The 13,264-nt window shown below is 36.7% G+C and overlaps 1 protein-coding gene across 5 annotated transcripts in view; it reads right to left on the bottom strand.

The window, feature by feature from the left end:
• Positions 1-348: 348 nt before the first annotated feature.
• The window catches only part of LOC107600387 (interphotoreceptor matrix proteoglycan 2-like), a 22,264-nt gene continuing 9,348 nt past the window's right edge, over positions 349-13,264 (bottom strand). For 3 of the 5 annotated variants that reach the window (XM_016292270.1, XM_016292273.1, XM_016292274.1), the window contains 7 exons: positions 11,528-12,078; positions 11,140-11,328; positions 10,259-10,460; positions 10,039-10,118; positions 9,862-9,946; positions 732-798; positions 349-543 (listed from right to left, as the gene is read on the bottom strand). In XM_016292270.1, coding sequence (XP_016147756.1) covers positions 9,904-9,946; positions 10,039-10,118; positions 10,259-10,460; positions 11,140-11,328; positions 11,528-12,078 — 1,065 coding nt within the window. In that variant the 3' untranslated portion in view covers positions 349-543; positions 732-798; positions 9,862-9,903. Of the gene's footprint in view, positions 544-731; positions 799-9,514; positions 9,679-9,861; positions 9,947-10,038; positions 10,119-10,258; positions 10,461-11,139; positions 11,329-11,527; positions 12,079-13,264 lie in introns of those variants that run through there. The other 2 variants (XM_016292272.1, XM_016292271.1) reach the window with 2 other exon arrangements.

The following is a 13,264-nucleotide window of genomic DNA, read 5'->3' as shown; positions in this document are numbered from 1 at the left end:
AGAGCATAACGCAACTCCATCTATGATAAACAAATGTATTACAACTAAATTAAATACATATACATGTGATTAAAAAAATAAAACTGTATTTTGATCATTTTTAATGTCACATCATAGGATAACTAAATGGTTTTTAAAAAACACATAAAATGTACTGGTTTTGTTAATAAATCTAAATAATACAGGACTTAATAATAATAATACATGATTACACAGACACATATGGTATATACTTATAACTATTTTTTCAATAGGTCTCAGTAGTCACAAATAATAAGAAATGTGAATTATTTTGACTAAAAACACATGGTACAATTCATATTAGAAATATTAAACCTTAGAATACAATGGCAATTTGAAACACATAGGTGCCTTGACAAGAATGTTATGCTAAACAAAGTACTGTTTAGTCATTGAAGATAACTGTTGTTGAGAGAGAACTTTTTTTTTCTCCTTTCCCAGCGACTCTACAGTGTGGCTGTTCAAAATATAATGTAATACCACATGTTACCCATTTCTCAGACTTAATCTATTTAACCACAGCTAGAGGAGAAAAACATGAAAAAGTGTTTGAAGACTCATTGGAATCCATTCATTAATAAAATGAACATGTTCAAAATGTGCAAAAGCATGTTATTTATAGCATCTATAACAGTGTTCCAGGTTTCTGACTAAACATGATTGTTTCCAGTTGATTACCAGAAAATGATTTTATATATTTTTGTACTTACGGTCAATTGTCTAGAAGGCCTTTGAACATGCCATTGTCTCATGATTCTGCTGTCTCCTATTAGCCTCCTGTAATAATAAATTATGGGTCAAACTTACTTCAAATCATCTTTAAAAATATACTGTAAGTTGACAAATCATTGTGACCAAACAAATGATTATGAACTGCTGGAGTTTGTTAAAAACTACTGAGGTCTTTGCAGTCAGTTTGGAAAAGCAATGGGATGTTGATACCAGGGTATAAATTCAAGGTCAGTAGTTTATTTATCAAATGTAATAATTGAATAATTGTCCATTGGAAAAAAAAACATACTTACAACCCTAATATAAATATTGGTACCATTCAAAAGTTTGGGGTTGGTAAAATTTTGTACGGTAATTTGCTCAAAAACACAGTAGTATTTTGAAATATTATTACATTTTAAAATAACTGCTTTGTATTTTAATATATTTTCAAATGTAATTTATTTCTGTTTTGGCAAAGCTGAATTTTCAGCAGCCAGTGTCACATTATACAAACAAGAATTTTCTTTGAGAATTGTCAAAGAGTCTCTATACAGCATTGAAGTTTAGTTTAGTTTAGTTTTTTTTTTCAAACAGCATTTATCTTGTCTGATTTCATTTATACTGTATTTTGTCAAACATACAAGAATTTTCCAGTGTTTTAATGGATTTCATAACAGATTTGCATAACAACATAGGTCTACTTTAAACGGTGCTACTTGAACTACATGACAGCATTTTACTATTTTTACTGCTGATTCTGTCTGTAGTGACCAGGAGTTGTTTGGTTTTATTTCTTCCCCACTCTTGGAGGTGTTTCAGGATAAATAATTGAAAATTCAGCACAGATGTTTCATTACAAAAATCCCAACTACCTCACAAACAGACACACAAAACCCCAGCCTTCAGCATCAGAACACCATGAATATGAATGATATATTCATGAATTTTCAAAAGTCAGGGACTTTTCAGTTGCTAAATCATATGTGTGACAGGTAGACTGATATGAACGGATCTTTCTTCGTTGTTTTCAGGACTGGAGTGTCTCTGCTGTCGGCAATCACGTGTTTAAGAATCATGTTTTTTGGGATGTCAGGGAAACGGGAATCACCACCACTCTTCTTCTCTCTGTCTGTTTTCTATCTGTTCTCTGTCATTGTTTGTTTGATGTTCTAGTGTCTAAGGCAGATGTACAGCACTGCATCTTTCAGACTCTAATCAAGAGGAAGTTGCATTTTTGATGGAAATTGAATGCACTCATCTGCTCTGGCCATCCTGATCATGGGCCCCCTGGCAGCAGGACAAAACTCTCTGCTAATGAATCATACTGCTGATGGCCGTTTTTCCTTGGGCACACTGATAAAGCCAATGTGCCAAAAGGTGTCAAAGGGATGGATTAAGATTAGTCATCTATACATTTCCAAGGTTGGATCTCTGTGCATGCCAAACTGCACTGCCAGTATCTGAGCTCCAGCAGGTCAGGTATGATATTCCCACATGACATATAGATTTGGCTAGTGATTCCCAACCTGGGGATACTTTGAAGGATTTTGATTTTAAACTTGTCATTGTAACCAGTCTTAATTTGTCATTCAAATTGGTACACATTATAGTGTATTTGTTGACCAAAACTACAGTATATAACGTCAATGAAATCAATCTGTGCAATAAAAGTAGTAAAAAGTACTTTCTGCCTTACCTATATTTATTTTTACATAACAAAAGCATAGATTTCTTATCTTTCTAGTCTCTCAGTGGCTTTAAGTTGAGACAAAGTAGCCGCTATTATTATCATAATCATAAACACACTGGTTTGTTGTGCAAATAGTTTTACCATGCACTGCACTTTATTCTTTTTTCCCCCAAAGCATCTAGTGAATTCTTGCACATTCCCAAATAGCTTACTTCCTTGCTGAAAAATATGGCAGATCCTTCAATTTCTCATTCTGCAGGTTTCAACAATGCGCCAGTAGGTGGCGACAAGTGACTGTCTTTATGAATGAATTACTGAATAATTTACTAATTTGTTCAAAACATTGATTCATGAGTAAACTAGTGCCTCCCTGCATCAGGATATACCTACTTTCATATTATAATGTGTGAAAAACGGTAAGTGAGTGGAGTAGTATTTCTGAATTCATAGTATTCCTAAACAGAAGGTGAAAAGTTCCTGGATGACCTACACTTCTGGCGAAATTCTGAAGCACGCATCTGATGGACACTTTACTGTCCCATGAGGCCCCGGGGTAGAGGATTTGATGGCAGTGTAGTGGCACTAATTGAGGCTGTAGATAACATATCTATGTCTGAATTTCATAGGCAACTACACACATTCATATATACAGCTTTTTAACAGTAGCGCAAGTTTCAAACCAAATGTGTTACCTACTATAGGCCTACAACATACAATTTCGGTCACAGCAACAATCTTCATAAGTGAGTCAATGAATAAAGTAATTACTCAGAGAATATGCATATTAGGATGTTGCTGTATTTATGAGTAAGTCGTTGAATAAATTTACTAAAACGATTCATTTAAAATCACTGCACTGACTCATTCAGGAACTAGGCCTACACTGTCTGTCTTTATGAATGAGTCTTTAACTTTGGCTTCATTTGCAACTATTTCTTATTATCAGAGCAAAAACAGATAAAGTAACTGGCTATTTTGTGTCTAAATTGTACCTTCCTGTTTATTGAACTGTCAAATGAAAACATGTTTCTCTTTTGTAAGTCGCTTTGGACAAAAGCGCCTGCTTAAATGTAAATGAAAACAATAACACATTCGCAATGTGCTGTTGGTCTGAATAAAAATGTTTAAATAATATTCATAATAATGCAAAATTATATCTAGTATTAATCCCTAATAATTCATATAATAATATGAATTATTAGAGACACATTTAGTTTAGCCAATAAATGGGTGCTTACTGACCTACAGTACTAATGGGGCTATGGTGGTACAAAAGACAAAACAGGTTGGACAAAAATGATTAAGGCTCTGGCGTGTGTAATGATTTGGTGCAGATGACTGTGTGTGTTTTGCTCTGCAGCTGTGGGTGGTTCAAAGGGAGAGTCGTGTTGAACCAAATGAACTTCACGCACATGTTCCTGCACAAGAAATTTTGGTCATGAAACAAAACACAAATATAAAAAGACACACATACCGATTAACAAACGGACAAAAACACAAGTAGAAAAAAGATGAAGGTGTGGACAAAATGTGCTTGCATTAAACACTAAAATTATGAGTGCTTGATGTCCTACACAAGGAACGAAATTGTCTATAAAATTTGGTCATTTGATATCAGCGATAAGTGGTGTTAAATATTGTGAGAATTTGTATGTGTTTGTGTTTCTTCGGGGGAAGAAAAAGTGACTAAATGCAGCTGTTGGCAGCATATGTGTGTGGGGGAAACTGATGAATTCTACTCAGGAGGGTGATTCATTATCAACGTTGCCAGAAAAGTCTGTAACACTGACAAATATTGTACAAGTGTGCCCTGCAGCAGGACGTTTCTCAAATTTATCACTAGATGCACACCAATAACAGGAAGAATCCTTTTCTGTGTCTGTCTCCAACACTTATCTCAAACATACAGTGTGCAAAACAAGTCTCAGATCTAGCATACTATAGGCTACTTTAACATTCTGTCATGGTTTTAATTTGTTCTGATTATGTTACTGTTATTTTATTAAGCAAATCCATTTAGTAGAATAAGATATAGCCCCTGGCATAATGTTTCTAACAAAAATAACCATGCGGAATGTGAAGAGATGAACAGGTGTTTCACGCCAAAACGAACACGATCATTCTTATCATTCTTGTCCATTAAATTTTGGATATGGATGTAACGATTAACCGCTAGCTGGTCGAAAATCGATTCAAATATGTGACGATTCAAATTGGTTGAGATGCCAAACAAATTGCGATACAATTGGAGTAGGAGTTTATATGAATGTATCTTTGAGGGGAACTGACTATCTTTAGAAAAGTTTACGTGGTATTTTCTTTTCATCTCTGCCTCTGAACAATGCATATTAATGTAGTGGTTATAAGCACTGCTCTGCTTTTTTTACAGCGGAAACCCAGGAAACACTGTATCATTGCTGTTCATAAGCTCTACTTGCTGTCAGTGAGTGAATCTGCGTCTCATTCAGCTCATCTGCTGTTTCATTCCGATATGTTTTATGTAGCAGTGGGGAACCGTCAGGGCCCTCTAGTCTAGGCCCTCGGAGATGGCCTAAACCATTGTAAAAACAATATTTACAATTTTAATTTTTATTTAAATATTTTTAATAAAAAGTTGTAATTTCCAATTGTATTTAAGCAATTCCTAATTTCACAATCATCATTTAAATAAAATAAATCAAATTTCTGTGGCAATAAACTCTTCAAGTCTGCCTATTCAGTGAATGGTTAAATAGACTCTGTAAGCAAGGGTAGGGGGAGAGGGCCAAGGTTCAAAAGTCACGGTTCGCTACTGTTATGTAGAATAGTTTCACAAAACTAAAGTCAGACCATTCTGTTTTTGCTTCAAATTTCGAAATTATACAGTCTAATTTAGATTAAAAACTACTCATGCTGCATGTATGCTGCATCTTTGTTTGGATCATGATTAAAATCCAGTGGTTGCCTCTCATTTTAAATGGAAAGAGCACAGACAAAGCCTTAGTTTGTTCATATTAAGAGATTTATTTTATTTGTGTAACTTACTTGTTTGATTTGGGGTTTGTTCTAAAATGTATTTCGTTTTGTTATATTTCAATTTCACAAAGAAACATGCAGCAATAGCCTAATAAAACGGCACGTTTTCATTTACTGTATGTCTGCGATCTCATTTTGTTGAAAAAATCGTGAGAAAATCTAATTGTGAAATCAAAATCGTGAATCGAATTCCTAATTTTGGATGCTAAACATTCTTTTTTTAACTTAAATATCAAACAATAGGCTATAGCATTTACAAAAATACTCTACGGGTTTAAAAAAAAAAACCTAATCAGAATTAATAAAACACAGTAGTGAGTCACTTTCGAAACACTGCTTTCTGAAGCTTTGAAAACTTTTCAGAACCTCGGAGCGCGTGTGTATCAAATTCCCCACCTCATTTCAGAAAACGAGGCTATCATACTGATTAGAGCATTGGCTTCAAAACGTTTCGAAATGTAGTTATATAGTTCATGTTGGCCACTTGATATTCAATAAAAAACATTAAAGAAACGTTTCGAAATTCGGTTGATCTGGTGAACCCCTGAACGACTGATAATGCTACTCTGTGCGGTCGTCAGCGGTCTATTAAAACGCACAACATATTAAAGCGTCTTTGGTGTTTCCATGTTTTGACGTCATTGTCAGGCGACACAATGGACACTGTCCGTGTCACTAGTTAAAATTGCTTATTTCTCTGGATTTAAACATTCTTTGAAACATTTGGGATAATGTAAGTACACAAGTCAGCAAAATATATAACACTGTTCTAGTGGTTTTTGGATATTTTAATAAAAAAATCTTACATATTGTGCCTTTAAAGGTCCACAGTGTCATTGTGTCGCCTGCCTATGACGTCATAACGATTTCTGGTTTGTTTTGTAGAAAACATGGAAACACCAAAGACGGTTTAATATGCTATGCATTTTCTTAGACAGGCGACGACGGCACAGAGTAGCATTATAACAGAACGTTCAAATGTATCTAGTATGATAAAACAGCGCTGCTTACTTCCACTGCTTTCTGGAAGGAGCGGAAGCGGTCGACTGTGGCATAATAAAAGCTCCGCTGCTTTCGAGCCGTGTGTCACGCTCGTTCAGCGGCCTTGTTTTGCTTCGACGGCTTTCCGCCTCACCCTGCTTCATACTACGACGTTAATAAATCTTTAATACATTAGCTCATCCATGAACATGATTTCTGCCCGAGTCCCGTCGGATTGCTTCGGCTGTGGGGATGAAGACGACAACTCCCATGATTCCACACTCAGTCACGGCATCATCTAACTAGGCCTTTGTTTCTTTGTTTGTTTTGAAAACACGCCCTCCAGTGGCAAAACATTACATATTGTGCCTTTAACTGATCTCGGTTCAGTTTTCATGAATTTGAATACATGTACGTTTATAGTAGGTTATAAAAAGAAAAATAGTAGTTAATTGTTCGTAATTGGCCTAGTTTGCCAAGTCCTGCCTAAGAACACAAAACAAGCATTACATGTTATTAAAATAAAACAAATGATACATGCATTTCATATTTAATGGTATTATTTGTAGATTATATTTAATAGATTACACTTTGCGCTGTGTTCCCGTTGTATTTACAGCATCTTGACCAGTGTCGCCAGCGTGCGGTGTTCCGAGCGCTTTGAAAATCAGAATCATTTTTCGATGCAATATTGGTTCAATTGTTTCAGAGTTTCGAAAAGATTCGCTTCTCCGATATCAGTGGTTCTCAATTCCAGTCCTGGGGTTCCACTGCTCTGCACAGTTTGTATGTCTTCCTTATTTAGCACACCTGATTCAGATCATCAGCTCGTTAGGAGGAAGATCCATGAACTGAACCGAGGGTGTCAGATAAGAGAGGCATACAAAATGTGCAGAGCAGTGGTACCCCAGTACTTGAATTGAAAACCACTGTCCTATATCACTACTTACAAGAAATGTAGCAATGTCTACAGAGTGCAAACACTGCCTCATAGCGAATGCAACACCTAAAATAGAGCAGCATGAGGTTATTCAGTTACACTTCAAATGTCGACAAAATCATTGGACCATCAGTTCTTTCACTTCTGACATTGTAGAGAGAAAAACATCCCTTTCTTTGTGCCTCAGGCACTCAGCCTGGTTCTGATTATAGTCGTTTCTCATGCTCTCTACTTAAAACACTAGCAAACAAATAATGGATAATTGTATCTTTCATGTGTTACATATTACCACATTGGTCTCCATTTGTTTCTCATTATATCAACAAAATGAAGTATGTGACTTTGGAGATCTTTTCATTATCATTAAATGACCAATACACCAAACCTGAAGCTATCATAGTTTAATCACTCTCATGTCACTCCAAACCCACATGACATAGTTTTGCACATATTGAGTCTGTCTCAGTTTTTTGGACCTCATTATGTAGTATAACACATGTTAGAGCCATTTACATTTTCATGCTATAAACTGGAAAACAGTCATATCTCACACTTTCAGCACAGGCTGCAGGTAATGATCTGTAATCTGGGCTGTAATCTCTTCTTTGACTAATTGTAGTGAGCTCTCTATTCTCCTAAATTAGCTCTGATACGTGGAAGACCATCAGCCCAAAACACACTGTATCGCTCTGCAGGCAAACACACACAGGCAAGCATGCAATACAAACTATACATACTGTCAACCATTCCTCAAAAATTTAAAAATAGGTGTAAATAAAAGTCTCCAGGATAACAGTTTTATTTAATTCTCACAAAAAGTCAAAGGCATCGGTCACACATATAAGACAATTCTGCCAAATAATTTACTCTCTTAAGTAATGACGCAAGTACAGTGGGGCAAAAAAGTATTTAGTCAGCCACCAATTGTGCAAGTTCTCCCACTTAAAAAGATGAGAGAGGCCTGTAATTTTCATCATAGGTATACCTCAACTATGAGAGACAAAATTAGGAAAAAAAATCCAGATATTAGTTTTACTGTAGGTGAACTATCCCTTTAACTCAGGGGTCTCCAAACTCATTCCTGGAGGGCCGGTGTCCTGCAGAGTTTAGCTCCAACTTGCCTCAACACACCTGCCTGGAAGTTTCTAGTATATCTAGTAAGACCTTGGTTAACTAGTTCAGGTGTGTTTGATCAGGGTTGGAGCTAAACACTGCAGCACACCGGCCCTCCAGAACCGAGTTTGGAGAAATAATGTAAAAATAATGTAAAAATACATACAAATGTCCATTATTGGAAGGAGGTGACGGTGCACTCACTTAAAAAATAAATAGGAGGAAATGCAACACTCAAAATGGCAACTGTAGGAATGGAAGTCCCTACTTTCAGTTAAAGAGCCAATCACCTTTTTGATAGAGGTATTGTTTTTTCCCCCCTGTGATTTGAGCATATAAAGCAGATCTATGATACCACTGCTGTCAGATTTTCCTACTTATTTGAATTGTCTTGGAGGTTTTGGTCAATCTTCAAGTATATAGGAGCTGTACTTGTATAACTGTTACCTACATAGAAAATAGTTGCATGGATGCTTCCAAGATGGCCACAAGTGAACTTGCCTTAAAAATAATTAAAATTAGCAGCCTGATTTGACTTAATACACAACAGCTTGAAATCTCTGACAAGCAGTGAAACCATAAAAGGTAATGTACTAAAAGGGTAATACAAGATTAATGGTCTGTGATTCAAGTAACTTTCAGGATTAATGCATCAAGGATCTTTTTCTTTTAACACCAAAGATTCATTGTATGACAGATGGGCCACAGCTATAAGATTAGAAGGCACTAACAAAACATTTCAATGAATGACAAGGATATTGTCTGTGGCAGAAAATTGTCTTTAAAGGGATAGTTCACCCAAAAATGAAAATTTGATGTTTATCTGCTTACCCCCAGGGCATCCAAGATGTAGGTGACTTTGTTTCTTCAGTAGAACACATTTGATGATGTGCATTATATGACTGATCGACTGCAATGGTTGGACTTAAAAAATCATCAGATGTGTTCTACTGAAGAAACAAATTCACCTACATCTTGGATGCCCTGGGGGTAAGCAGATAAACATCACATTTTCATTTTTGGGTGAACTATCCCTTTAACAATAGAAAAAAAAAAAATTTTAAAATAAAAATTTCTTGATTCTTATTTTAAGAAATATCCATAGGCAGCCATTTTAATTTGTGATGGCAAAATCTCAGAGAGCCAGAAGAGAAATTGCTCTGGAATCACTAAGATGCCATTTCCCAAAAGACAACGCAAGTTTCTAGAAGAGGAACACATGACACAAATCAATACAAACACTGTATTTAAAATAATAATAAAAAATAAAAAATAAAAGTCTGAAAAGCCCTAAAGATCCACTGATGTTTACACTAGATGTAACACTGGAGACACAAAACATATTGTTACACTATAACATGTTGTTCTCATAACACTGTTTACTAACCTTCATTGTTTTGCACTCAGCAGACTATTGGACATTGGACAGCTATTGACTACTGGAGGAACTTTCTCTTTGATTATCCATCTCTCTGATAAAATAAACATAAAATTACATGAGGGGTGAAAATAAGCAAAGCTATAGGTTATTAATAAGGCATGTTCAAAAAACAAACAAACTCACATTTGATGCTGCTTCAAAAAATCTGCAAACTGACGATCTCTTGTGTAGAGTTCAAGAATGCGGATGCGATCTTGAATATCCTATGGAATGGAAAGGAAGAGAAACTCCCAGAAACATGTATTACACACTTGCTTACATATTTCACAAAAAATTTCACTTGCTTATCTAAGGTGCTTTATACAAAGTAATTTGTTGAAAACATGCATTCACAGACCCGTACCTCCTTGGTGAGTTCACTGTTCTCATAAATATGCCGTATCTCTTCGCTGCTGAACTCTGTGGATGCCTCGGCACTGGCACTGCTGTGGACTAGGGGCCCGGGGTACCGCTGGTAGTAATGGCTGTAACCTGTAGTTAAATCGCTTTCAAACATGGGGTTATACTTAGTGGCCCTGTCTAGAAATGGTCCGCTGTCTTCTCTCCTGCATACAAACATGTATACACACACAAAAGAGGTCGCAACAGCCATTATTACATCCACAAGGGATCAAAGATCCGCCATGTTGACGAATTAATGCAAATCTCATAATGGAATTACTGGAAATGTAGGCTTCTTCCTAGGTGCTGCACATGCAGTAATTAAAGAGATTTAAGTAAGAAAAAAGCATTTAATGAAAATGTAACTTATTCATAAGTGACAGTTCTTACAAATATTTGTTCTAACAATTATTTACATGCCAAAGCTACTCAGGAAAAATATTTATATATTGTAATAATTCAATAGTTTGTTGTTTGTTGGGTAATTTAAACCTTAGTTTTATTTTTTAAAACTTGTTTTTCATTGAACAATTTGCATGTTCTCATTCATCACTGTTGATTTATTTTTTATTTTATTGAAATATCATGCTTTCATTCAAATTTTTATAGGTTTTAGTTGTATAGCACTTTTCCAGAAGCTCAAGTCTGCTTTACTCAAGGTCAAACTCTAATCAAGTGTTTGTGTCAGGTGATCGGCTCTGAAGGCTTGGACTTCTGAGGTAAAGTTTTCATGAACTGGAGTTCCCTTACATAAGACAAAGTCCATATTAGAATGAATATTATAATGCACAGTGAAAGCATGCGAGTTGGGATGAAGCAGTGATTTACCAGATTGACTCTTACCGTACTGGGTCCTCCGTTTCATCCTTGTCATACTGGTCTCTCAGAGTTCTTGCTAGGAAGAAGATTACTCCTGACGCCACCAGAAGGAACCCGGCAACAGATGCTATGGCAATGCCAACTACGAGTGGCTCAGAAACATACTCTTCACAATGTTCTCCCCTGTACCACCAATTTTCCCCAACACGGCATCTATAGAGCAGACAAACATACAAACAAACAAACTTAAAAACCTTAAGACAATGCCAGTCTTGCAGCCACATAGTTTAATATGAATGAGAATGCTGTTCTCCAGCTAGTACAGACCTAATTGTACAGTGTATGCTCTGCAATTATTTTTTTAAATTTGCATTTAACATTTCTTGAGTGTCATATAATCAAATATACAAACCTGCAGATGGCTCCTTGGCCTGGAATGACATCGCATTTCCCATCATTCAAGCAGAAGTCATGTTGAAGGTCACAGATGCTCTGGCAGGGTAGTCCGTCCATGCTGAAGTAACCAGCATTACACACACATTCAGCTTCACCTGACCATTGGTTCACTGTACACTCAGCAAACTCATTGCATGCCTGAAACTTGCACGGGTCTGCCTGTTCCCCTAAAACAAACATACCCACATAGATTAGCCACAGCTTTAAGGTGGCATGTGATGAGGTACATAATACATAATATACATGCTTTAGGACCAAAGTGACAAAAGTGACTGATCTTGTCTTACCTGATTCGACATCCAATGAATATTTGTCAATAGCGAGGTTCATGGTCTGGTAAGCTGTGTTGCAGAAGTCCTCTAGAATGAGGTAAACAGCAGTAATGACTCCACGAGGAACAGGCTTCCCAAACTTCATACGGCTGTTCACCACAATGCTTCCATTCCTGAAGTTCAAGATCTCCAGGTTCTCAAAGTGACTGAGGTTCGATTGCAAATATGGCACCAGCTGAGGGACATACAATCCCAATAATGAGTTCATAAACTCACAAACATAAATGGTATATAATAGAACTCTTAAATTCCAGTCCTGGAGGGTCAGTGCCCTGCAGACTATAGCAACAATCTCAATCTAACCTACTTGTCTATAGCTTGCAAGCAATTCTGGACACCTTGATAATCTTGTTTAGGTGTGTTTGGGCCAACAGGACTGGAGTTGAAGAGCCCTGGTATATAAAAGTGGTTCCCAAACTTGGATCTGGAATACCCCCAACGTTTTTGATGTCACTCTTATATGACACACCCATTTCAGGTCTTGGAGTCTCTACTAATTAGCTGATGCATGATTTGAGGGTGAGTTTGATTATGGAATCATACAAAATGTGCAGAGTTGGGAATACTTCATGACCAGTGTTGGGAACCACTGGCATATAATATAAATTATTGTAGGGGTTCTCAGTGTTCTCAAATCTGACCCCAAGGTCAACTTTCCAGTTTGATTAAGGCTAGAGCTAAACTCTGCAGGAAAGTGGACCTTGAAGGCCAGAGTTGAGAACCCCTGAATTAGTGAATTATTCAATCTGGATCATGGATGTCCATTTCTGCTTTTGGAGGGTCACCTTCCAGCAGAGTTTACCTCCAACACATCTGCCTGTAAGTTTCTAGTAATATTGAAGACCTTGATTAGCTAGTTCAGGTGTGTTTAGTTGTGGCTTGTGCTAAACTATGGTGGAATGTGGCCCTCCAGGAGCAGGACACTTCTGATTGATGAGTGGAGGTTTGACAGGAAATGTGGTTGAAGAGGAATAACAGCATAGGTCTTCAACTCTGCTCCTGGGGTAGGGCTGTCGCGGTGAGGGAATTTCCCTTGTGGTAATTTTGAGTGGCTCAATAGCACGGTATGCGGTATTATCGCCATACATATATATATAATTTGTGTGTGTATGTGTTATGATATAACTAACGAGGTCATATTCAGAAGACTATGAAATCGAAACCAAATAGCATTGAAACAGGAAGTGAAGTAAACAGAAGAGAATGACAAAATAACGGTCCACATAACAGAACATAAACCTGACAATAAGATCGTTAGGCTATCGTTAGCCTATATGTATAACAGTTAGCCTAGTTGTAATCTGATTTTCTAATCTGACTGGACAAGAGACTTTCTATTGATATTTCCACCTGCGCTCGTT

This window comes from Sinocyclocheilus grahami, unplaced genomic scaffold, assembly GCF_001515645.1.
Source record: "Sinocyclocheilus grahami isolate Dianchi unplaced genomic scaffold, SAMN03320097.WGS_v1.1 scaffold283.1, whole genome shotgun sequence".
Taxonomy (NCBI): domain Eukaryota; kingdom Metazoa; phylum Chordata; class Actinopteri; order Cypriniformes; family Cyprinidae; genus Sinocyclocheilus; species Sinocyclocheilus grahami.
Note: the sequence above shows the minus strand (reverse complement) of the source record. Positions and strands in the feature narration are given on the sequence as shown.